This window comes from Urocampus carinirostris, chromosome 3, assembly GCF_059441175.1.
Source record: "Urocampus carinirostris isolate Australia breed hairy pipefish chromosome 3, RoL_Ucar_1.0, whole genome shotgun sequence".
NCBI lineage: Eukaryota > Metazoa > Chordata > Actinopteri > Syngnathiformes > Syngnathidae > Urocampus > Urocampus carinirostris.
Genome location: NC_142351.1, coordinates 19,334,044 through 19,360,200, shown reverse-complemented (window position 1 = coordinate 19,360,200; position 26,157 = coordinate 19,334,044). Strand labels below are relative to the sequence as shown.

General features: G+C 40.3%; 1 protein-coding gene and 1 non-coding gene across 2 annotated transcripts in view; one reads left to right on the top strand and one right to left on the bottom strand.

Moving 5' to 3' along the window:
- Positions 1 to 12,550: 12,550 nt before the first annotated feature.
- trnaf-gaa (transfer RNA phenylalanine (anticodon GAA)) lies at positions 12,551 to 12,623 on the top strand. The gene has a single exon. It is a non-coding gene; the product is annotated as a tRNA-Phe (tRNA).
- Positions 12,624 to 15,086: 2,463 nt separating this feature from the next.
- oprl1 (opiate receptor-like 1) overlaps positions 15,087 to 26,157 on the bottom strand; it is a 97,083-nt gene continuing 86,012 nt past the window's right edge. Inside the window, exon 7 of the mRNA XM_088330934.1 lies at positions 15,087 to 23,478. Within this exon, the coding sequence (XP_088187060.1) occupies positions 22,943 to 23,478 (536 nt within the window). The 3' untranslated portion in view covers positions 15,087 to 22,942. The remainder of the gene's footprint in view (positions 23,479 to 26,157) is intronic.

Genomic DNA, 26,157 nt, shown 5'->3' with positions numbered 1-26,157 from the left:
GCTAACCACTCTACTGAGACAGTTCTGATCAAGGTAACAAATGATCTCCTAATGTCAATGGATTCTGGCGCTTCATCACTTTTGCTGCTGCTAGATCTTAGTGCTGCTTTTGACACAGTGCACCACAATATCCTACTAGAACGGTTGGAAAAATGGATTGGTCTCTCAGGAACCGTCCTCTCGTGGTTCAGATCCTACCTCTCAGATAGGACGCACTGTGTTAAATATGGTGAAATGACATCTGAGCCCTTTAATGTTACCTGCGGTTCAGTGCTTGGCCCCCTTCTTTTCAACATTTACATGCTTCCATTAGGTGACATTATTCGCAAGTACAATATCAGCTTCCACTGCTACGCAGACGACACTCAACTCTATCTTCCGTTGGAGGAATCTTCCACACTAAACTGTGGAAATTTGGAGGCCTGCCTCACTGAGATAAAAGAGTGGATGTCACTCAATTTCTTGCGTCTTAACTCTGAAAAGACCGAAATGTTAGTCATTGGTCCATCTAGATGCCGTGACTTATTCTCAAAAACTGCTGTGAACATTGACAAATGTCACATCACACAGAGTGACTCAGTTAAAAATTTAGGTGTCATATTTGACCCAGATCTAACCTTTGAGATGCATGTAAAGAAAATTACTAGAACCGCTTTCTTCCATCTTCGTAACATTGCCAAAATCCGTTCAATACTGTCTCAGTCTGATGCGGAAACTATAATTCATGCATTTGTTACCTCCTGTCTCGATTACTGTAATGCACTACTCTCCGGTCTCCCGAAGTCCAGAATCAAGTCTCTTCAGCTAGTACAAAATGCCGCAGCGAGGCTTTTAACTAGGACAAAAAAGTACGATCACATAACACCGATTTTGGCTAACTTGCACTGGCTCCCAGTTAGCCAAAGATGTGACTTCAAGGTTCTCTTAGTATTGTACAAAATCATACATGGACTTGCTCCCTCTTATCTTTCAGATCTGATCTGCCCCTATGTCCCGGTCCGAAGCCTACGATCTGAGAGTGCCGGTCCTTTTCCCTCCCTCTTCCTCTTATTTCTTTATTTCTCTTTTTCTTTCTCTTCAATCTACAAGTCCGAATGTTTGTTCTATCGTGTGGCCCCCAAGTTAAAATGAGTTTGACACCCCTGATCTACAGTATTTTGAGGTCCTTTGGCAGCGGCTTGTCAGGCACAGTCTTCCGGAGGACATTAGGTCTGCAGGGACCCTTGATATTTTTAGGAGAAGGCTCAACACCCGCTTTTTTGATATGGCTTTTAAATAATCATTTTTATTTTTATTTATTTTTGATCTGTTTAACTTGTAATCTTTTACTGTTTCTTAACTTACTTTTTTTTCATTTTTTTTGTTATGCAGTTGTAGTTATTTATATTTTTATACTTCAGTGTTTCCTCATTTGGGGGCCCTACACTGGTAGGGAATGGTTCAATGCCTGAAGATAAGCCTCTGTCAGGTCCCATTCATCACATGGTTAGTCGGTGCCTTGTCATACTCATATTTTATTTCTAATACTATCTATTTTGTTTTTATTGTGTTTTAACCATAATATGTGTCTGTGTATGAGGTGTTTTGGGGTTATTTTAGCGGGGAATTTATTCTCTTATTGTACGCTGAATACTTTTATACAGCACTTTGAGTGGCGATTTATTGCCTGAAAAGTACTTTACAAGTTTGATCAGACATTTTCTTTTTTCCCTAGGCCTGCTGTATTGTAAAGATAATTTTACAAATACAACTATAAAAAAAGTGAGTTTTCAGATGTGTTGCAACCTTGTGCAACAACACCTCAGAGCTGAATATGCACCTTCTGGGATGGTTGTGGCTTGGCAAATTTGGACCTTTGGGGCGGCAGTAGCTCAGGAGGTAGAGCGATCGTTTTAGGATTAAGGGATCCCAGTTCGAATCCCGGCTTGTCCGTGTTACATGCCGAAGTGTCCTTGGCTAAGACACTGAACCCCCAACACCCCCAATAAGCAGGTTAGCGCCTTACATGGCTGCACAGATCACGGCCGCTATTGGGAAATGTGAAGCACAATGTAAAGCGCTTTGGGAAGTCGATGACTTGAAAAGCGCTATATATATATATATATATATATATATGCAGATCATTTCATTTCATACACAGACTTGCCCAGGTATTGTCACACCACCGAGTGAGATAACAGGAAAAATGGCCGCTGAGCACCAAGGGAGGCTCGTTGACATACAGGATGTGTCATTGGTGCCTTGCTCTTAGCCAGACGTTTTATGATATCAGCCACTTGCACGCTGCAGGTTGCAACCAGGCTTCTTTTGATGTCATTCAAAGACACATGCTGCTTGTTTATCGATTTGTCTTTTTGTCCACACATAACACATTTCCTTTGATATCATTGGTGACTTCCTGAGGAGGCTAAAAAGCCAAACGGAAGCTTTTTGGGAACTGATTCTGACCTGGGGTTCGTCAAATTCATTTTGGTCTCAAGACCAAGGTACAGTGGAACCTCAGTTTTCGAACGCCTCTCAGTTCGAACAAACCGGTTCTTGACCCAAAATTTTTGAGAAATTCTTGCTTCGCTTTTCGTTCAAAAAATCGGAGTCCGAACGCCGGTACGCTAGGGTGGGATGCTGAGCGGCGTACGGGTGTAGATTGCCCCACCTCTCGTGAAGAACTGTTATGACGTGCGCGCACACTTCTTTTCGCTTTCACTTTTAATATAGGTGTACCAAGTGTTTTAGCCCCTAATGATGCCTCCGAAGAAGGTCGGTGCAAGCAGCAAAGTTGCTACAGGTGAAAAAAGAAGAGTAGTGCGTACAACTATTGCATTTAAGAAAGAAATAATAGCAAAATATGTAGAAGGTGTGCGAGTTTCCGATCTTGCTATACATACAGCATGGCTTCTGCTGAGCACCACAAAGGTAAGAAATCCTATTCATAATTCTTTTCTTTATCCTTTAACCGCTCACCACTTTTTGTGGAGACCCGGGTGCTAAATGACGTGTAAAAGACCTGTTTTTTTTAGTTGTACACGTTCATGTTAGCGTAATCTTTTCTTACGTAAGATTACGCTAACGCGAACGTACGATTAGCCTGGGTTAGCTTCATGTTTACGTTCATGTTAAAGATTCAGGGTGTTGGAACGGATTAAAACGATTTTACATTACTTTTAATGGGAAAAACGATTTTTCGTGATCGAGCAAGTCGGTTTTCGAACAGGGTTCTGGAACGGATTATGGTCGAGAACCGAGGTTCCACTGTATTGGAATTAGAATCGTCTTTATTGTCATTAAACATTGTTTACAAGATTAGGCATGATGCTCCTGGATAAACACATATTAGAAACTTAAAAAAAAAAAAAGATAAAAGAATGTCATGTTGGGCAAAGATAGGTACAAGGCTGTGCATGGAAACTGGCCAGAGTTGTAAGTACATCGTATTAATAGTGCAATGAAAAATAGTGCACTACTAATAAGTGAAAATATATGCAACAACTATACTAAGTTTAACTTTAAAAAGTACTTAAAAGTGATTGAATTAGCTCAAAAACAACTTTAGTGCAATTTGCTATTAGTTACCAAAGTGATATCATACTGTAATCTTAATTTGGGTTTTTAGTGAGGGTGTCATATTCATAGTGTATAGTCAACTTTGAAATGTTCTTGTTAATATTTTGCTCATGTCATGAATTCTCAGATAAATACAAAAAGGTCTAACGTTTTAATGGGACTGTGCTTATAACCACGGCTGAATTTCCGTTCAGCCCTAGAAGGTGATGTGCACCTTTAGATTACGAGATTACATGCATATGTTTAAAATATTTAAAACGTTCCTTGAAAAATGTTTTTGCATGTGTTTTGGCTCTTTGGTTTAAGGCGATATTTCACATCACCTCAACTTTACTGACTGGCAAATGTGTGGCTTAACCTGCAACGGCATAATTCGATGTCTTGTCATAAACTCCATTCAGAGCGGATTTGTGTCTGCCGGGGACTTGCGGTTATTTCATTTTCTCAGCTGTAACGTTAATCCTTTCTGGATCAGCCATTTCACGACCTCCTGTGCACACATCAACTGCATGTGGCTCTCCTCGGTGAAAGGACACATAGGAGCACATTAAAAAACATGTTTTTCAGTACTGTCAATGGATTGCAAAGAGCTCAACTCCGGGGGAAAGACTCCACCACACTGTGACACGACTGAACAAAATTGGCTTGGGAATGCAAATAGAAAAAACGTGTACAATTAAAATCTGAAAACATTTATTTCATGCATATCACGCTTGATGGACGAGACTTCTCGTGAAACAATGAATTTGCAGAGTGGTATAGTTGACTTTAACTGTTGGTCACTTTAATGACAGGGACCCTTTCGGGATGGTGCGATAGCACAATGCAGAAGGACTGATTAGGACAATTGAATTATACTCTTTAATTAGGGCAGGGTTCAGTTCCACGGAACAACAGGTAGTGAGGCAACAGTATCCAGAACAGCTGAGACTAAAAAATGTTACCCAATAGACATGAAATGAAATGAAATGATTTGCATTTATTTAGCGCTTTTCAAGTTAATGACTTCCCAAAGCGCTTTACAATGTGCTCCACATTTCCCAATAGCGGCCTTGCAGCCATGTAAGGCGCTAAGCTGCTTATAGGGGGTATTAGGGGTTCAGTGTCTTACCCAAGGACACCTCGACATGTAACACGAAGGAGCCGGGATTCGAACTGCGATCTCTTGATCCCAAGACGAGCGCTCTACCTCCTGAGCCACTGCTGCCTCATGAAATGATCTGCATTTATATAGCGCTTTTCAAGTCAATGACTTCCCAAAGCGCTTTACAATGTGCTCCACATTTCCCAATAGTGGCCTTGCAGCCATGTAAGGCACTAACCTGCTTATTGGGGAGTTAGGGGTTCAGTGTCTTACCCAAGGACACTTCGACATGTAACACGGACGAGCCAGGATTCGAACCGGGATCCCTTGATCCCAAGACAAGCGCTCTACCTCGTCAGGGGCAGGCGAATGTTTTTGTTTTTTTTTACACTGAATAGCAATAATAATAATAAAAATACATTTGACTTCACAGCGCCTTTCAGAACACCTAAGGTTCCTGTAAACAGAATATCAATCAACAATAAAACAGGAATAAAACAAGCAGGTGAAAAAAATAAAAATAAAAATAAACTGGGACGCCGTCGTTTCATTCATTCCAAAGTTCTCAGTTACTTGGAATTCATATTTGTGCTGGGCTTATTTGCTCCACATACTCATCAGCAAAACATCACTATCAGTTCAAAACAATATACAACAAAAACTACAAAGCCGAGACAAATCACCGTTACAACCCCTGTTCCATCTTGAACTTCTTTAAATGTCCGCGAAAACGGCTTTTTATTTAGAATTTTTTAGAATTTACTTTTTATAGTCATTCTTTGTAACCATGCACACAGAACGAAATGTCGATACACCTGACCCGTACAGTTAAACTGTAGCGAGCCGATGCAGCCGCTGCCAAACAGAGCGCCGCCATTTTAGAACCAACTTGCTGTTTTGGGAGTCATTAGGTGACCAAACCCCCCAATTCTAACCCTTAATGCCGAGCGCTAAGCAGGGAGGCACTGAGTACCAATGTTGTAAGTCTTAGGTATGACTCGGCCGAGGCTTGAACCAGCGACCTCCCAGTCTCAGAGCGGGCGCCTTACCATCTAGGCTACCGAGCTGTAACATCAATGAGGGTCTGTTCATGATAGTTTTATTCAAGCACAAAGCGAGAAGTTACAATAAACTCACCTCTTTCTCGACCCATATATTCTACTCGTCTCACACCCACCTTTACTGATCTGGCGCCCCTGGCGGCGGTTAGAATAAAATCCATAAATTAGCTACATCATTGTATAAGCCGCAGGGTTGAAAGCTTGGTGGAAAAATTGCGGCTTATACCGCTATGGTAGTATCTGTAATATTGATACTCAAAATTCGGGTGCCTATCTTTCTAATACACTCGAGGGTTTATTTTGTGTAGCGGCAGTATGCTTCATAAGATTGAAGAAAAGACAAACGCTACCATGAGTGCATTCGAAACAGCTTCAGAAGTGGCATCCTTAAGCATCTGTAGGCGAATGCGAGTAAACGATTTCATGTTATTGCATTGTTGTTAGCCCTACCACGTGGCTATGTGGTTCTGCTCACATGCCCAGCAATCAAATAGTTCTTAATTTGGGTTCGGGGTAACTCTGGTGACCTCCAGAAATGCATAGGCATTCCTTATTTATTATTTTATTTGCATGGCTATTTATCCAAAAAAACAGCCACTGCTTTTGTAATATGCCCAGTCTCCCAGAAAATGTTTTATTACTTCCTATTGGATACAGAGCGGGGAAAATAAAAATGCAATCATGAAAGTAACTTGTGTCTTTTGCTTTTATTTTATCTGTTAAAGAACTTCAAGCATACAAAGAAGTATTTCTGCGCTGTGTAAGGATTCAAGATGAAACTTTATTGTCAAATATGCTATACGCACAACATACAACACAGATACAATTACTTATTTTTAACCTTGTGCAAACATGCAATAATAAAGCACAATATGAATAACAAATGAGAGCCAGGTACAAAAAAAGAAAGAACATGCATATGAAAATATACAAGATTTAGAATAAAATACGTGCAATGTTTAGACAAAATATAAATGGAGCAGGTTTGCATTGATTTTGCAGAGGGGTAGAGGGTTCAGAGTGCTAACAGTCTTTTAAAAAAGCTGTCCTTGAGCCTGCTGGCTTTGGCTCTGAGACTCTACTAGTCTAGTCTTTTCCCTGATGGCAGCAAATTGAAAAGGCTGTGAGATGGGTAGCTGGGGTCAGCTGTAATCCAGATGCTTTCTGGTGAGGCGGGAGTTGTAGAGGTCCAGGAGGTGCGTGAGGGGGACAAATTTTACCTTTTCCTCTGTTCTCATGATGTTTTGGTCCTCTCTTCAAAATTCAAACAAACAATCTTAGCTTCCCAGCCGTGGTTAAACAAAAGCAGGAATACCATACTGACTGAATGAACTGTAACAGGTGATCACAAACACACCTTGAAATTCATAGCTGTGAAACGGTCAAGCTTGTGGACGTCAAGCCAAAAGCTCATTTGAAATCCAATTAATCTTCAGCTAATGCTTGATGAATAAAGCTAAGTATTTCCACGTGACTTCAGTTAGCATGAATATGTCACAGCCAATGACATTGAAAAAGCTCACCAAAACACAGTCTGCTGTATTTAAGACTCAAAACTGTGTTTTGAGTGTACTGTACATGATTTACTTTGTCACTGTGACTGCTCTTTGTAAGCGGTAAAAAGGTGAATGAACAGCTTGTGGTTTCCCTTTTCGTGATTGCACATAATGGGCTCATCTGGGGAAAAAAAAGGAGAAAAGCTCTCCTGTTGGAAATGGAAGTCACAAAGGAACATTGTGGGGATTTATCAAAGGTGGAGGTGCCGTTGTTGTTCAAAGACCATGACACTTTTAGGGTTATTATTGATGTCCTTTCAAAATGGAGCAACTTAATGTGGGAAAGAAGTATCAATCAGTACACTTGTATTTATTTCTTTATTTAGTTATTAGAATTGCTCATTACAATCCTTTTTGTTCCTCCCTTAAACGGTTGAACTGTCAACAGTATGTTTTTTTTACTTCTAATTGGAGGAAATGATTGCCTCCATTAAAGAAAAGTCATCAAATCATCAAACCTTTGGGGAATATTTAAAGTTACTTGTCTATTTACCCTTTCTAAATTTTCCAATGCATGCATTAAAAGAGTAGTAGTGAGTTTAATTTGTACACTACAACAAATAATAAAACAGTATTCCCTGCTCTGGCAAAAAAAACAGTTCAACATAGCCAACCAACTTACATCTGGTGTCCGCTAACCAATGTCATTGACATTTCTGGCCAAAATAAACATACCGAATGTAACCTACCGCATACCTGTCAACCTGTACGTTTTTGCCGTACAAAGTACGTTTATTCTGCATTTTAAGACGTGTACGACGTATAAGAAAATCTGTACGGAAAAATGCAAATTTGTCAATTATGGGTACCATCCGGTATACACCGACTATTACGAAACGGCAAATTAATCAAGTCAAACGAGTTCCCCGCAGTAGCCTCTATCTAGGTATCGTTTTTTTTCGTTGCAAACCAAGCGAGCGGTATGATGCTACTGTGCGCATGCATCTACCGCCTCGGACTTCATGTGGTAGTTGTGTAGTGGAAGGAAGTCCATCTCTTTTTAGAGAACCGGCTTTTTCGGCTCAACTCATTAAAGAGAGCCGGCTATCAAATGGCTCACTTGCTTTGATGCATTGTATTACAAATCATTATTGTTCTATAAAGAAGTTAAGAAAAAAGGAAGTATAAAAGGAGAAAATGAAAAAAGACAGGCTTGTGGTTATCCCTTTAATCAGTATATTACCAACAATAATTGAATGCAGAAAATGAATGAATAATTTGAATAAGAAAATGCATTCTTCTACTTAATTATATTTGCATGTATTTTTTTCCTTCTTCAGTGAACGTCCAAGCTACTTCATTTTTGAACTTTTTTTTATCATAAACCTCATTCATGTCGAACAACTCTCTCAAAACAAAATGTTAATTGACAATATAAATAATATAACAAAACACATGAAATGAAATGAAACGATCTGCATTTATATAGCGCTTTTCAAGTCCATGACTTCCCAAAGCGCTTTACATTGTGCTTCACATTTCCCAATAGCGGCCGTGATCAGTGCAGCCATGTAAGGCGCTAACCTGCTTATTGGGGGTACTGGGGGTTCAGTGTCTTACCCAAGGACACTTCGACATGTAACACGGACAAGCCGGGATTCGAACTGGGATCCCTTAATCCTAAAACGATCGCTCTACCTCCTGAGCTACTGCCGCCCCACATGTACAATATAACATGTTAAACTACATAAATAAACACATTTGGCAAAAAAATATGGTGTAAGATTATTTTGTATTTTGTAAGGGAAAATACAGCATTTTGTAAGGGCATAGAGCCGTGGAGGTTGACAGGTATGCTAATGTAAAATACAACGGGTAAAATCATTATTAGCCAAGTCCGTCATTGTAAAATACCTCGGGAGGAAATGCAACAACATAAACTGTAAAGTTTTTAAGAACAGTCATGTTAAAGGTATATTGTATAATATTTGACCACTAGATGGAACTGTATAATCGTCTAATGTGAACAGAAACCATTGCAAATTGCGCACAGTGTCGCAGCAAGATGCCAGACAACCATGGCGGCAACTTCTAGGCGTGGATTCCACGATGTAAAAGAAATAAACATCTCTCAACCCATGAACATTTCTAAAAATTAACATTGGTTCATGTATTTTTGCCTAGTAATCATATTAAAACATACTACGTAACTTATTTTCGATTTTGTTGTTGTTGCTTAAAAAAGAAAATAAAATATATACTATTGCACAAAAATGAAAATATATATACCCTGTGAATTGTTTTTTTATTTTTTGCTGCTAAATGTTATTGCACTTCTTTTCATGTCTAATTTTGTACGTACAACGTTTCACCACATTCATATCAACAACAATAAAGAACGTTCAATTCAATTGTTTTCTTTTTACAGAATGAAGGTTTTTTTTGTACCACTAGAAGGCCCTAAATATTACTCACTGTCCCTTTAATATCTAAACAAATTTTCTCTTGCTTGCTAAATTCAAACCAACACGAAGCATTATGAACTAGGAAATGCAATACCCAGAAAGGGTTTCAATGAAACAAACTTTCCTCAGTATCATTCTTCTGCCCTGCTTGCAGGGTCATCTTGACAGCTAAGCCTGTTATAGCTTTTTTCTTCATTGTCGTTAAAGGAGGAATTTCTGTTTCCTGGCTTCTGGTAGGACTCCAGCACCCGCTGGGCTAAAGTTCAACCATGTCAATTTTTCTTTAATAGGAACAGTGGTTGGTAGAGCAGAAGCCTTGTTGCTAGCTGGGAGGAGTCTTGGGCTCTGGTTTGACCAAACTTCCTTCTGATTTACAAACTGAAAAGACTCAAATGAGGATAGATTATAGGTGAAACTTGTTTTATATCAAATGAAAGCATTATTTTTTAACTAATTTACAAAAATATTACCACAAACAATAACAAACAATATCGTGGTCTACACCACGGATGTCAAACTCCGTTTGGTTGTTGGGGCAAATCCAGACTTTCTGTTCTCAGTAAACGAATGTAAAACCCCAAATTTCAGCTTGGTAAGCCTTAGTTAACACTCCTTATATAATTATAATGATTAAAAAGTGATATTTTATTACATAAAACACCTCATGGTACAACCTGGACACATCCTCAGTGACTCTCCCAGGGTCATCAGAGCTTTTGGGTCTCAGTCAGACATGCTCGCCAAGCCAGCCCAGCCGAGGTTGATGAATCCCCTGACTAGTGTCCAGGTAGAGCACTACGCCATGCCTCCCACCTCCTCACCCAGAGACTGCATGATGCCTTTTCAGCTGCTGCCATGATGTTGTTGATGGCTCTTCACCTATGCAGTCCACAAATACCAAGAAGCCCGAGAACACAGTGTAAGGACCTGCCTGCAAAGCCCCTGCAGCCAAGGACAATAGGCTCACAGGGTCCCTCCACCCATTCATCTGGCATTCAGCCCTGATATCGGCATACTTGGCCTTCTTCCTCTCCTGCGCTGCATCCATCCGGTCCTCCTAGGGGACCTTCAGCTCAAGGAACAACATCTGCTTTCTGGCTCCAGACATCAGCACCACGTCTGGCCGGAGTGTCGTCGCTGCGATGATGACTGGAAATCGCAACTGCTTCCCTATATCCAGCAGGAACTGCCAGTCACTTGCAGTTGTGACCAGGCCTCAAAGGGTCTTCTTGCAGGGTTGAGGTTTCTCTACTGCTCGGGCAAGGGAAATTTTGCTCTGGGTTTGCCCCTTGCTGTTGTTGATGCTCGTGCTGATTGTGTTTGCTATTGCCCACAGGACCTGGTCATGGCGCCACCTATACCTGCCATCTCCCAAGGCCTTTGAACAACAGCTGGGGATGTGTCCTAATGATCCTCTTTTGGACAAAGCTGACAAAGAAGTGAATCTATCAAGCCCAAGGTAAACAGGTTGTCAGGGCTTAGGAGGACATCATACATTGATTTGACCCGGAATTTCCTAAGTTGCGCTCCAACTTTGTCCAGGCTCCTAGCTTGCTCATGCCCACCACTTGAAGGAGCGCTCCTGTTCAACCTTAGCATGAACCTCGTCCTGAATAAGCTTCGGGCTTTACTGTCTTCTGGTTCTGCTGTAACACGGTGTCAGGTTGCTAACCAGGGTGCTGTGCCGCAGTCCCGCTTCTGGTCGCTCTACTGTCTCCTGGGGACGCCACTTCCTGCCTGTTCTAACATACATTTGACATCCTTGCCTTATACACTAAAAGCACATTTACAAGTTCATTCAGATTTATGGAAGAAGAAAACAAAAAAGGAATTACATCATGGCCTCATGTACTGAGTCCCACCAATTGAACCAAAACCAACTAATTAGAATTACTCCTCTTTCAATCAAACTATTATTGAATCAAAGTATTCAAACTGTAGAAAATCAACTTTTCGGGAGAGATTGACTGCCATATTGGTTAGTAAACGAGGATTATGATTGTGATGTGAATTCTTCTCACTCGAATGTGGTTGAACAAGTGACCCGGGTTTCCAAAAATACTTTCATTCAAGCTGTCTGGAAATGTTTCCAGTATTCTGTAATCTTATCTACGTATGTAAGCTTCAGAGTATGTACACCTGTAGGTTTTTCGAGGGACTTGGAGAAACAAATAACTAAATTACACAGTTGGAAAAATATAACTTTAGTAAAACTCAAGGGAATTTTTGGAAGGAAAATACTATCATGGGATCACTGGTGGTGGACGGTAGTCAAGTTCAATCCTCCAAATGGGTGGCTCGCCATCAATCTCGGGTCCAAGGATCCAGGGAAGATGACTGGAGCTCCCAGGTTTACAACACACCACCTTTAGGACTGTAAACATAAATGATTTATATTTGTTTTTTCTTTTACACAAAAATTGAATTCAAGAAATCCTTCAAGAACTAAATAAAAAAAATGTATCAATTTGGGTGTTTCCCACTCTTATTAAAATAACTTTCTAGAATTAGCTTACCAAGCAAGGGGGGAGGGGCTCTCTTTCTTAAATGCAAAGTGCCTCACAAGGCTTCCAAGTGGTTTGGTAGACTTCTAAAGGGAAATACTGAGCGTTTTAAATTCTTACAGTCTTACAAATGAAGTGCCAATCAAAATGATAAGGTTTGCGTACATTTGATCTTGTTTTTGCCTCCAACAGAGAAACTAAGTGGCCAGATTGAGCAATCACCAGAGGAGTTTATCTGATGCTTTGTCCTGCAAGAAAGTGAGGTAGTGACCAAGCTTGTGGAAGTTAGGCTAAAACATGTTCCACTTAAGACACCCATGAGTGTCTCGCAAAGGGTTGATTTTCAGTTAAAAACAACTTGTTGAACACTATCTGTTGTGCCGAAATAGCTCAGTTGGGAGAGCGTTAGACTGAAGATCTAAAGGTCCCTGGTTCGATCCTGGGTTTCGGCATTTCGTGGTATAAGATTTTTTTGGGCGGCAGTGGCTCAGGAGGTAGAGCGCTCGTCTTGGGTAAGACAATGAATCCCTAATACCCCCAATAAGCAGGTTAGCGCCTTAAACGGCCGCTATTGGGAAATGTGAAGCAGACTGTAAAGTGCTTTGGGAAGTCTTGACTTGAAAAGCACTATATAAGTGCAGATCATTTCATTTCATTTATTCCATCCATGATCTGTGCCGCTTATCCGCCGCAGGCCCACGGGGGTGCTGTAGCCCATCCCAGCCTATCTTTGGGCAGTGGTTGCCAGCCAGTCACAGGGCACACATTCACACGTTGGGACAATTTGGACCGGCCAATTAACCTGACAGGCATGTTTTTGGAATGTGTGAGGAAACCGAAGTGCCCTAGGGGAAACCCACGCAAGCACGGTGCGAACATGCAAACTCCACACGGGGAGGCTTTGGTAGCTGGCCTTGAACCCTGGAATTCTGCACCGTGGGGCTGCGCGCTAACCCCTTAGCCCCCGTGCCGCCTGCTGAAAACTAAACATGATTAATTCTGTGTTTTGAATATTACGTGTTGTTTAATTTAGTTCTTTTTTAAATCCCTTTATCTCAGTCCATTTGTCTGTCTGTCGGTTCTAGTACTAGTAGCTCCAGCAAGGTTACAACACAGTAATTTGAGAGTCATCAACATTTAAAGTTTATAATGAAAAATCTTATTGAGTCAAAATTCTCATCTCATCTCATCTCATTTGCTGTATCGCTTATCCTTATTAGGGTCGCGGGGGGCTGGAGCCCATCCCAGCCATCTCCGGGCAGTGGACACCCTGAACTGGTTGCCAGCCAATCGCAGGGTGAGTCAAAATTCTATTAAATTAAATTTTAAATTTAACCACAGACCACCCATCCTCTTTTATGTGTGATTATATAATTTTCCGAAGTATTGCCAAACCACTGGTCAATAAAGACGCCAGATGGCCTGCTTTTTCCCCTGTACAAAACAGACCCAACAGGAAGTGGGCAGGATCTTTTTTAACTTTGGTTCCATAACTCTCGATCAAAATAATGCAAAGGCAAGCCACTTGTTTTAAATATAATTTTGCTTGTTCGTAAAAGAGATACCATTTATTTCTCTTTTATTTACCAATTTCCAGTGGTGGGCCTTCAGTGCCAGCAACGCCTTGTCTGCAGGCTTAACATGATCAGATATCATTATCACAATTATAACAAAAGTCAATTCAATTTTGAATATATTGTTCAAAAGAGCATACATGCTTATAATAACCGTATTTTCTGGACTATAAGCCACTCTGGAGTATAAGTCACACCAGCCTTTTTCCGTGCAATACGGCAAAGTTGAAATTGTCAACACAGCCCTAGAGCGCCCTCCTGCGGTTTATTCTGAAAATAACATGTGAAATGATATACCTGGTAAAAATGTGTCAATGTTTTCCCAAGTCTTAGGGAGTATAAGTCGCACCCCTAGCCAAACTATGGAAAAAAAAAAAAACAACAGACTTATCGTCTAGAAAATACGAAATTCTCCATGTTTACTTTTCATGATATATTTTACCCATTTAGTTACACTACATTTTTTTAAAATCAGAATTCAGCTAACCTGTGTCGTCAGCCTGTAGGAAATCTGACTGAGGCCCTCAGAATCAACAGCGCTGGCATCTGAGCACTGTAAGTGAATGGCACACAGTTGATAGATATTTGGAGTCGCCAATCAGAATCCGAGATGGTGTGAGTCAGGCCAGCTAGAAGGCCTCATGTTGTACGTGACATGTACATGTCTTGGGATTAGATACTCACTTGAATTAAGCTAGTGCTTCTTAATTATTTACTGTCACAACCCACCGAGGAACAAGATTATCCATAATCGACCCCACCAGGTCAATAGTGATTAATTTTTACGCACCATTTTTACGCATCCTTTTTACACACAAGTTAACACAATAGTGACAATAAGAAAAATCAAAAGTTTACTATTCTTTAAAAATTCTTTAGAAAAATTGTTAAAAGTAAAATACGCATTGTAAATGTTTTAGAGTTATAAACTGGTCATCTACAAATGGCCACTTTTGGAATCACCTAAATCCACCGATAGAATAATTTGTAGAATACAATGTTTAATTTATCAGATTATGATAAAATTTGACAAGGTACTGGGTAAGGCGACAAGTTATTGTCTTACTTGTTTTATATGTTTGACCTCTTTAGTCATTAATGGCAATGAGTTAAGTATGACATGTATCACTTTCCCTTGACTTCTCTGGCATTTACAGTATGGAAACATAATAAGGTACAGTATTACTGGACGATGTAATTGTTGGAAATTCAAGCAAGCATGCGCACTTTTTTATTTTATGACTCAAAAATATCCAATATGTGATCATTTCACCCGATTTGACAATATATTAATGCACGCTTTTCCTGGTTCAGCATTCCGAAACACTCACAGACACACACTCATCAACATCAATCCTTTTATTGTCATATGCCCCAAAAAATATATATTTACAGTTTAAATGTAAGCTTCAGCGAAATGTATCCATGACGACAAGCCAGCTAGTATTGCGATGCTACATCGCTATTCCTGGAGTCATATGATACAAACAGTTCTGACACACGACTGCGTTATGTACCACAAGTCACTTTGTACGACACTGTGGCCTCACACAGGGATAACTTGAGTCCTAAAATCTGCCTGGATGGCATTACTCCGGTCAGCCAAGATAAAAACACATAGTGTCTCCTGCACAGCAAAAACAGAGAAGCAACACAATATCTTCATAGCAATTATAAAGGAGCAACATCCACAATATACTGTATGTTCTTCTTACATTTGGATTTTCAACAGTTATTGGCTCAACATTCATGTGGTCTGTAAAATGTAAACGGATGAGGGGGGATCAGATGCACTTAAACGCCGCTTCCTGCTTGGAGAGGGGCAAGTATAATACTAATAAATTATGTATATATATATATATATATATATATATAATACAACCCATAGCAAAAAGTATGAAATCACCAGCCCTCACTCAGGCATTTTATTCTGTAGAACAAACCGATAAAAAGAATGAAAAAATAGTACAGTTTTTTAAAAGTGCAACTCCTTGGCATTCAGAAACACTAAAGGAAATAAATAAAACAACTTTGTGGTGGTCAATAAATGGTACTTTTACAGGCCAAGCACAGGGAAAAAAAATATCCATTCGGAAGAAAAAAATATGGAATCATGAAAAAACAGACAAAGAAATCACTAGTATTTAGTTGCACCACCTTTGGCTTTAATGACAGCTTAGACTCGATGAGTGACAGTCTTGTTCTTTTTTGTTTAAGTGTCAATTATTTTTCCTTTTAGCTTTCCAATATGAAAAATCCAATTTCCTTTAGGCAATTTTACGCAGTTCTGTCACATACATTGACTCCAATTTCTTACATTCATTCATTTTCTTTTGTCAAGACAAATGGCCTTTAGTTGTTTGTCTCGACACCTACGTGTCGTTCTTGGCCTACCAGTGCGCTTGACTTTATAACAACGTTCCCATGCTGTTTGTACTTGGTCCAAATCATTGATAGAGCTGACTGTGAACAGCCCACATCTTTGGCAACCATACGAGTAGAGTTACTTTCTTTAAGAAATTTGACGATTCTGTCTTTGGACTCAAGCCATGATTCTTGCCAATCCACTTAGTCAAGGAGCCCTCCAAGGTGTAAAAAACGCTCTGTTTTTAAATACTGACTAACGAGCACACTCAATCTAAACCAGGTGCCCAATTAAAGAAAGGAAATTGACTCTGTATGTCTTTAGTTTGTTATTTCTATTACGCTTGCAACTGTGTGGACAGTAAAGTAAGAATTTCATTGTGCAGGGATTCATGGTTCTTTACTGTGCATATGACAATAAACACTTTGAATGTTATTCAAAGTGCACTGATTCCAAATTCTTCATTTACTGACTATTACAATGTTTGTTTTCTTAATTGATTTTTGTGTTTCTGAAAGCCAATATGTTGCACTTGATCTTATGATTGTTTCATGTTTGAGATCCGAGTTTTTTGTACGGAATAAAATGTCTGAGTGAGGGCTTACATACGTTTTGCTTGGGGTTTATATATATATATATATATATATATATATATATATATATATATATATATATATATATATATATATATATACATACATACATTCATAAAATATGTTGATCTGAACACAGAAAACACAAAAAACTAAGAAATCAGAGGTAAATGGTAGTCAGAGCTGTGTAAATACATTCACACAGCTGCCTGAAAAATATTTACAGGGATTGGCCAGTATTGAGCATTCACTCCATACCAGCATGGCAGCAGTGTGTGCCCACTTGGCATCAATGTCCTCGTTAGCATTTTTTTTTTGGGTGCAACAACAATGCAGGAAAAACAACAAACATTACATCAAAGTGACCTCTAAGCAAGGGCGTAGTTTTGGAATGGACGAAGGGGACCTGTCCCCACCAATATCGAGCTATCATTGTTTCGTCTCCACCAATAGTATGTCTTATCTTAAAAAAAATGCCTATGTTCCCACCAAAGTTGTGAGAAATGCATTACTTTGTTACTTTGCAACTGGAACACAATAACTTTTCTCGGTAACGAGTACCTGCTCAAACCTAGGCCCTTGCTTTTAAGGATCTAAAACATTTTTGTTTGGAACAATGTAGCCTTTGAACAAAGTTTGAAGGCCACGCTGCAGTCCCCCGATTCATACTGTTGTGGTATGTGAGTCACCTTCTAGTGTATAATTTTGTATATGGCTGCTGTTTTTATGTTTTTTTATTAGGGTTTTAACAGCGGAACCACATTGTTACCATGGTTACTTGAAGTTTCATAAAAAAATCAAAAACAAGTATGAGTCAGCCACCTACACCAGCTTGAATTCAGCAAAGTCCTTCGTTTTTTTTAAAGAAATGTCCCTATTTTTTTCCCTTTATTCTGAAAGCTCAGCAATCCATTATGTCCACTCTGTCCTGGCCGTTGCCATGGAGACACAGATAGATGCTGTTAATCCCAACAAACTCGTGGGATTCCTCCGAGGCAGGGGAAGGGAACCCTGGTCCGTCACGAACCGTAGCCCATCCTGTTTTTCATGACGATTCGGTTCCAACATAGATCTGATCAACGGGATTGTTATCAGACTTGTACAGAACCTGCTGATGAGCTACAGCTTTATTGAATGGGAGAGACATGAGAAACAGGAAGAGCTATCAACCGTAGGACTATGATTCCCTACCCTTTGTGTTTGCATCAAACAAAGACCCCTCTTACTAAAATCAAGAATGTCTCACGTCACTGCTAATTATACTGGAAATAAATGCAAAGATAAACTATTGGCATTCCTCCAAGAAACGGTTAGTTTAAGAAAATCTCACATTCTTATTGTCTCCACTTCCTCGTGGATTATTTACCTTACATACGTTTTATGTCAAAGCATTAAAGGGACAGTGTGTATTATTTAGCTTCCTACTGGAAAAACAACACATTAAAAACACAATATTGATTTAAACAAAAGGCAAAATTACATGAATTTTCTGTATAAAAGTGTGTTTTTTTCTAAATACAAATCATGAAGGTAGTATTTAGTTTGCATAACATGAGCCTCACCATAAAGGGGCTGGCATAATTGTCTGCTATCTTGCAGCTATGGGTACCCAAAATGCTCAAAAAGGTTGGGCAAAAAAAGAAGAAATAAAAAGGTGCATTTTGGTCACTTTGAGTCTCCATAGTGTGTATTTTTTCTTGTGCTTTTTAAGCACTCGTTTGATTACACTACACCAAACAGTGACATCTAGTAATCAAATATTACACAGTGTCCCTTCGAACAATATTTACTTACTAAATGAGTAGTATTGTCCGATCTGAATCAAACGTAAAATACATCCGCTGAACATCTCATCTCATCTCATTAGCCGTACCACTTATCCTCATTAGGGTCGCGGGGTGCTGGAGCCCATCCCAGCCATCTCCGGGCAGTGGGCAGGGTACACCCTGAACTGGTTGCCAGCCAATCGCAGGGCACACAGGGACAGACAACTCATTCGCTCATTCACACCTATGGACAATTTGGACCGGCCAATTCACCTGAAATGCATGTTTTTGGAACGTGGGAGGAAACCGGAGTGCCCGGAGGAAACCCACGCAAGCACGGGGAGAACATACAAACTCCGCACAGGAAGTCTGGAGCTGGATTTGAACCCACGACAGGTTCCCATGACATGAACTGTGCCGCACAAGCGCTAACCACTGCGCCGCCGTGCTGCCCCCGCTGAACATCATCGGAGATAATTATATTTAAGAAGAAAGAAGAAATTGGTTACTTTCAAAATGGACGTTTCTTCCCCGTGCTGTTTGGATTAGAAAGTTGGAATAGCCAGTTTGTCAGGGGCTTTAATACATAACGACACATCCTAAAAAAGCCGCAACAACAAAACAGATATATCATGAATAGATAGTTGGTTGGATTCAAACTCAAAGTTTTTTCACTGAATGGGATTTGTATATTTTTAATTGCAGCACACTGAAAAAAAAATGTATCTGATTTTTGTTGTAAATGTACGTGACATGTGCGTGCAATTCTTTACTGCGACATTAATTGTAAATCCAGTCGAGGTAATGAAACAGCATTTGAATACAACACATCTAAGAAACTTGTTTACATCACATCTGTCAGTCAATACAAGCCCTACTAGGTAACAAGCAGAATTAACAGTGTTGAATAAACATAAGAACTGCCGACACATCTATCAGGGGTAAAACTTTCCTTTTACCCCAAAGCCCTAAATAGGATAGTATTTAAAAAAAAGGCAAAAGAAAGAAAAGTAAAGAAAGTAAAGACGTGCAGCATCTTGATAAAACCTTGTGGTTAATGTTTGAGGGTTAATGTCAGCTTTAAGACACTATGAAGAAAGTAATAGTGAGCCCCTTTGTCCCTTTGGAGCGGGGTCAAAGCTCGGTTACCCCCTTCCTCTCCGTTGACCTACCTAAAGAGCCCGAGTTGACACATAAGACCACATCGCCTCCATGCAGCATTTAAAAAAGCACCTACCAAAGTTCTGGACTTGTCGCATTTAGGCCACACGTCCCCCGAACCAGCCATGAAAACCCAAAGAAATAAATCTCCAGATTTTTAGCAAGAGTCCTTTGCTTGGAAGCTTCTGCATTCCAGAAAACAGAGGAAGATCTTGAGGTATCTGAGAAGTCCAAATGTTTCGAAATAGGCCAAAATAAAAGCAATCCGGGACAAATATTGCAACTTGGTAAACACGATTTACCAATGACTGCATGCAGAAAAAATATAGCGATATATTTTACCACCAAGTTCTTAGTAGACCAGGTTATCCAGTGTTCTCGTTTGACCGCATCCCTGCGTCCTAGACGCATCATTTTTGCTGGGGTCGCATAGCATCAAGTCAACGTGCGTCCCCGGGACGCAACTTTTTTGTCATTTTTACGCGATTACATATTTTTTACACAAAGATTTACCGCACTCCAAACTTTTCGTCAGGCAGATCCGCCATTGTTGTTTTGGTCTCGCGGTACGAGTTTTCGTCTGCACGCCGATCTCGGAAAACGAGATCTCGTTGTTTCAAGATTACGTCATTGTTATGGTGGTTGTCGTCGAGGGAAGGTGAAGGTTAAGTATGCCTCCGAAAAAAGTTAGTATTATTTGAAAATCAACACAAAACTGGTAGTTTCTTCAGTGTCAGTAATACGTCGAAACTTAATGCAAAAAGTGATAACAACGGCAATAATTCCGGCATGAAAAAACAGTGGAGAAATTCTTCGGAAGATCACGAAGGCAAGGAAAACACGCGTGTTAAAGCCAAAGATTCGACGAAAGAAAACAAACAAAAGAATACTCCTAGCAAGGACTTTTCTGCCAAAATGGACTCAATTATATTCCTGGTGACGCTATGAGGAGGATGATAATGGATTGGACCTTGAGAAGGCATTACAACTGTGGCGGAACAGCAAACCACGGAGAATATATGAACTGCAAAATCAGAAGTGATAACTTGCTTTGTATTACCAATTAACTGTGATGATTAAAACTGCGTGAATATATAGATTAATATTTCAGCAATTTTATTTTGATTAATGTACAATATTGTTGTGAACTACAAAATCTTGAAGTGATAAGTGATTTGTATTACCAAAAAACTGTTTTGATTAAAACTGAATGAATATATGGATTTATATTATATATATTTGTCGCCGATTTACAATTTCAACCCCGATAACACTAAATTTTGGGGACCCATAGATCTCTGTTGGGACCCATAGATTTTTGAGCATGCGAGTCCCCGGGCCCATCACTTTTCAGAGGTAAAATGAACACTGTAATCATGTGAATATCAAGAGGAATTAATAGACACAAACAATAATAATAATAATAACAATAATAATAATACTACCATGACTGCTACTAATAATAATACATTGTACTTCGAAGCCCCTTTCAGGACACCCAAGTTCAATATACATATGGTAGGACACAACAATAAAACAAGAGTAAAAGAAAAGTAATACATAGCAACAAAAATCACATTAGAGTTAAAAGGGACAACATGTGAGGCAGATGATCAAGAAAAGGTAAGTCGGAAGGGGTGAGTTTTGAGTCCGGATTTGAAGGTGGACAGGGTCGCGGAATTTCGGAGGTCAGGCGGCAATGAGTTCCAGAGCTGGGGGCAGAGCGGCTGAAAGCTCTGCTCTCCATGGAGTTCAGGCGGGCAGATGGTATAGTGAGATGGAGGGAGGAAGATGATCTGAGTGTACGGGATGGCGTGGCAGTGTGAAGCAGGTCGGAGAGGTAGGGAGGGACAAGGTTATAAATGGCTATGAAGGTTCAGAGAAGGATTTTTTAAATTGATTCTACGGTAGATTGGGAGCCAGTGGAGTTGCAGAAGGATTGGGGTGATGGTATGGCGGGAGGTTTTTTTTGGTGATGATGCATGCAGCAGAGTTATGGACCAGCTGAAGTTTATGGAAAGACTTTTGAGGTAAAACGTAGAGGAGGGAATTGCAGTAATCGAGACGTGTGGTGGCATGGCTATGGACGAGCATGGCTGTTGTGTGTTGGGGTGAGGGACGGGCAGAGACGGTTGATGGAGCGCCGATTTGATATGAAAAGGTTTTTACATTTGCATTAAGCACTACATCTTAATACATTTCCCCACTTTGGCTTTTGCTCAACATTCATTTTCCCTTTTTTCCATGAAACCTTGGAATCCTCTGTTTTGCGGAATGCAGCATTTGCTTAAGTTCGGTAAATATAATTAAAATCAGATTCCTGTCAAACACTATATGTACAGGGTGTTTAAAAAACGAATATCCTTTGAAAATCAATAACGAATTATCATAATAAATATATGTTTTCCCTGAACTAAATCATGAGAAGATACTGCTACCCAAGATATGCTTCAGCGTGTTTGGCTGGAATTGAATTACTGAATTGACATATGTTGTGTCTCAGGCAGTGCGCATATTGAACATTTGTGAAATCGTTCACACAAGTCACATGCTTTTGAATTTCTAATACACATTTGGAATAATAAATCTTATGATCTTCTAAATAATTATGTTTTAATTTCATTTGCCTCAATCATTTACTTTTTGTGATTTTTACATCTCCAAGAATATCAATTCTTTTAAACACAGTGTACATTCGGAGACACTAAAAGTTGTCTCATGTGACATGTAACATGAACAAGGAATTTACCCCTACCCCCGTTGCCCATCCCTCATTTAAGGCTCGATCATGAATTTGGTGCACCCATGAGTGATTAAAGAGAGAGAATGGTTCCCTCAGATGACCTGGAAAATTGGCCTGGAAAAGACACACTAAGTCATCACCAGTATCTTTCCAACCTTTTCCTTTCAGTGGTTCTCACTCCACTTGTAGATACGCTATCGCCCTAATGCACCAAATTGGAGCTTTGAACATCTTCTACAAACTGGTCCTGTCTTTGCCTGATTGACCGAACGTGCAATCAGTGGGTCTCGCTAGCGAATACGTCGCTTTTCAAATACAAGCGGTGACACAAGTGGTGAAGTTTACCCCAAGAATCAAAACTCGTGGTGTTCTCAAATCCTTTTCCCTCCAGCAGCATCGTCCTCATCGGACTCCCCCCCGCCCCAGGCCAACCGTACAGTTGTCGGGCGGGGGGGCTCGCGCCGCTAGAGTGCTGTGATCTGGGTCAGTTCTGTGTTGGAGTTCCCTGTCCCCGGTGTCTCTCCTCTCTGTGTAGGGTCCACCCCGACGAGGGGCAGCTCCACGCCTAGTCACGCGGGATTGGGGGTCCCTCCGCCCAGTCCGCCACCATCAGCCTTACAGCTGTAGGCAGCCGCCACCTCCCGGGCGATACTTCTCATCCGGCCCGACTGTTGGGTATCAAGACGGAACGGCGAGGGCTGGCAGAACTCCCTGAAACAGCGCTTGAAGTTCTCGTCCAGGAAGGCGTAGAGGACGGGATTGAGGCTGCTGTTCACGTAGCCGAGAGCAATAAAGAAGTGCATCAGGACCAAGGTGGACAAGCTGCTCAGGTTGAAACCCAGTGACTGGGCCAGGACCATGATCTGGATGGGGGTCCAGCACACCACGAAAACCGCAACCACCACCAGAACCATCCTAGTGATGCGCCGCAGGTTGCGGTCCTTCTCCTTTGAGCCGGACAGGATGCGTACGCTGCGCAAGCGCTTAACCATCAGGCTGTAGCAGATGCTGATGATGGCCACCGGGATGAGGAAAGAGAAGAGGAACACGCAGGTGCCAAAGACGTGGCTTCGTTCTTCGGGTAGGACAATGATGCACTCCACGCCTTTGTACATGGAGGGAGGCAAAAAGAAAAACATATTTATGAAAGCGTATCCAATAAACAAGCAAAACGCTCACCCACTAGGTGACAATATCAGCCATTTTGAACCTCATTTGAATAACACCTTGTTGTCAAAAATACATGAAAAACTTAATGACAAAATAATGACCAAATGCACAAAATAAATACCAAAATAAATAGACAGCAAAAAGCATAAATATATGAATACATTGCATTTATGTCATAGATTTAAGTTACAGGATATTTATTTACATGTTCTATTATCAATATGGCATATATTTGTAGTTTCTTACATTTTATTTTCTTGGATTTTTGACCACAAGTTATACAAATATAAAAATATTTGAGCACCACAGAAAAAAAAAGTTGTTTACGAATGTTGAGCGTGGCCAAACACAACAAAGAATATAAAATATGGATTTTATTGTCTTGAGGACAAAGCTAGTGTAGTGAAGCATTTTGGATTTCATTAGAAATTCAGCTAATTGAGCATTTAGGGAATATTATTACTTAAAGGCATTTTTAGATGCAGGTGATTTAGTCCCTGTCCCTGTGCGCCCTGCGACTGGCTGGTAACCAGTTCAGGGTGTCCCCTGCCCGCAGCTCAAAGATAGCTGGGATGGGCACCAGAATCTGGTTGCTTGTAATAAGGGTTAGATGCTAAGTCCTGACGTCAGACCAGCTGAGAGCCACTGTTCTAAGAAACACTGCAGGTTTTGTGCTAAGTTCCTGGTGTAGACAATTCTTTTTTTTTAAAATATGATAAAAGAACATAATGTTTGTTTTGTTTTCGATGCAATTGTTCGTATACAGTGTTACACTTCTCTATGTGTTTAAGTCTCTGTTTCTCTCAAATGAAAGAGTCACACCTGTAGACATGTTTAAGCTGAAATTACACTGTGCGTGCGCTTAAACGTAACTGATTGAGCGTTCAATATTTTTCCACAAATACAATCAAAATCTTCTTTGTGTTGCAAATACGGCTGACATTTGCATACGTGAACAAGAGCAAACGAGATATGCAAATAAGCGATGTGATTAGCCGGCGACTCTAATAATAAAAGACGAGCGAAAGGAAAATGGGGCGAATATATGCATGTGTAATGGCACTTAACGGCAGAGAGACAAAAAGATGGCGCGCGCGGCGAGGGACCGTGACAGGAGACGAGACGGCCGCTTTATTACTTTTAATTAGAGGCTGCCGTCTGGGACTAATGCGTCTGAGGCGACAGACTGATAAGGAGAAAAGGAAAATGACACACAGACACAGAGGACCTTAACCGAAGCATTTGTCACCTGTGAAATCAATGAGTAGCGTAACTATTTGGCATCAACGACCTCGAAAGATAAAAATAAGCTATCCGAATTAAAGTGTAAAACAGACAGAGCAATTATTGGAATACGTCAAAGTCTTCCAGGTGTTAACGCCGCTCTGAATGTGTGCCATCAATTCTGGACTACAGAGCGCACCTGATCAAAAGGCGCGTGCACAAATTGAAGAGGAGTTGAATGTTTTCTCTATTAAGTATGAGTTAACAATGCCAAACTGAGTTCAAACAGCCCTTATGCTTTTTTTTCTACAGCGCTCATATGTTTTTACCCTACCTTTTGGACAGTTATTCAAGGGGAACTCACTAGGCTAATTCGTCACGTGTTTTCAGATCATGTGACCATTCAAGATTGTATTTACAAGTACCGTATTTTCCGCACTATAAGGCGCACCGGGTTATAGGGCGCACCCCCCAAAAAATGGTTTTTGGTCCTATATTTTCCATACATATGGCACACAGGATTATAAGGGGCTACAATGGGAACGTCGACAAAACAGTCAGATAGGTCAGTCAAACTTATTACCCCCTTAACATTCCGAAAGCTTGCAAAGAAGCAAATACGTGTCTCAGTCATGTACGGAAACAGTGTCTGTACGATGTCACCAATCACTCAAATGCATCGTTCCAAATATCATTCGGAAGGTTAAAGTCTTGGGATTCAAGAAATGCCAAACATTTCTTAGTTTCCATTTTATTTTTTGCTGGCAACTGTGTGGACAGCAAATTAAGAATTTTATTGTGCAGGGAAACGGGGTTCTTTACTGTGCATGTGACAATAAACACTTTGAATTGAATTTAGTTTAAAAATAGACTCATCACAGAAACATCAAGATAGTTCTAAAACAAGATACCGGGAAAATATAAAGCCGGATAGCTCACCTAAGTTCTCTTGCAGCCATCACGTTCAATAATGATACGTAACCATGGTCTTCTTACAACCGTGAGTGTAGTAAATCCAGGAGAGTAAAATATTTACAAATACAGAATAGTAAAACATGTTTTCTCCATGCCGTAGTGCAACCCACCGTGTGATTCACATTCATCTTTTTCGGCCAATTGCAGGCTTTGTTTCGCCCCTTTAGCCTATGTGAGCCTGTAAATGATAAAAAGGATCCGCCCCCTTTACCTCCGAAAAACTTTAGCCAATCGTGACTGATTCAAATGATGATTGACACATTGGTTAGGAAATGAAACGCCGGTATATAAATCCCAGCATACACCGCGGACTACTTCGCCTTCGGGGGAAAATCTAGTCGGCGGCTGCTTGCCTTAGTTGCAAGACTTTGCGACTTAGTATTGATCCATATATAAGGCGCACTGTATTATAAGG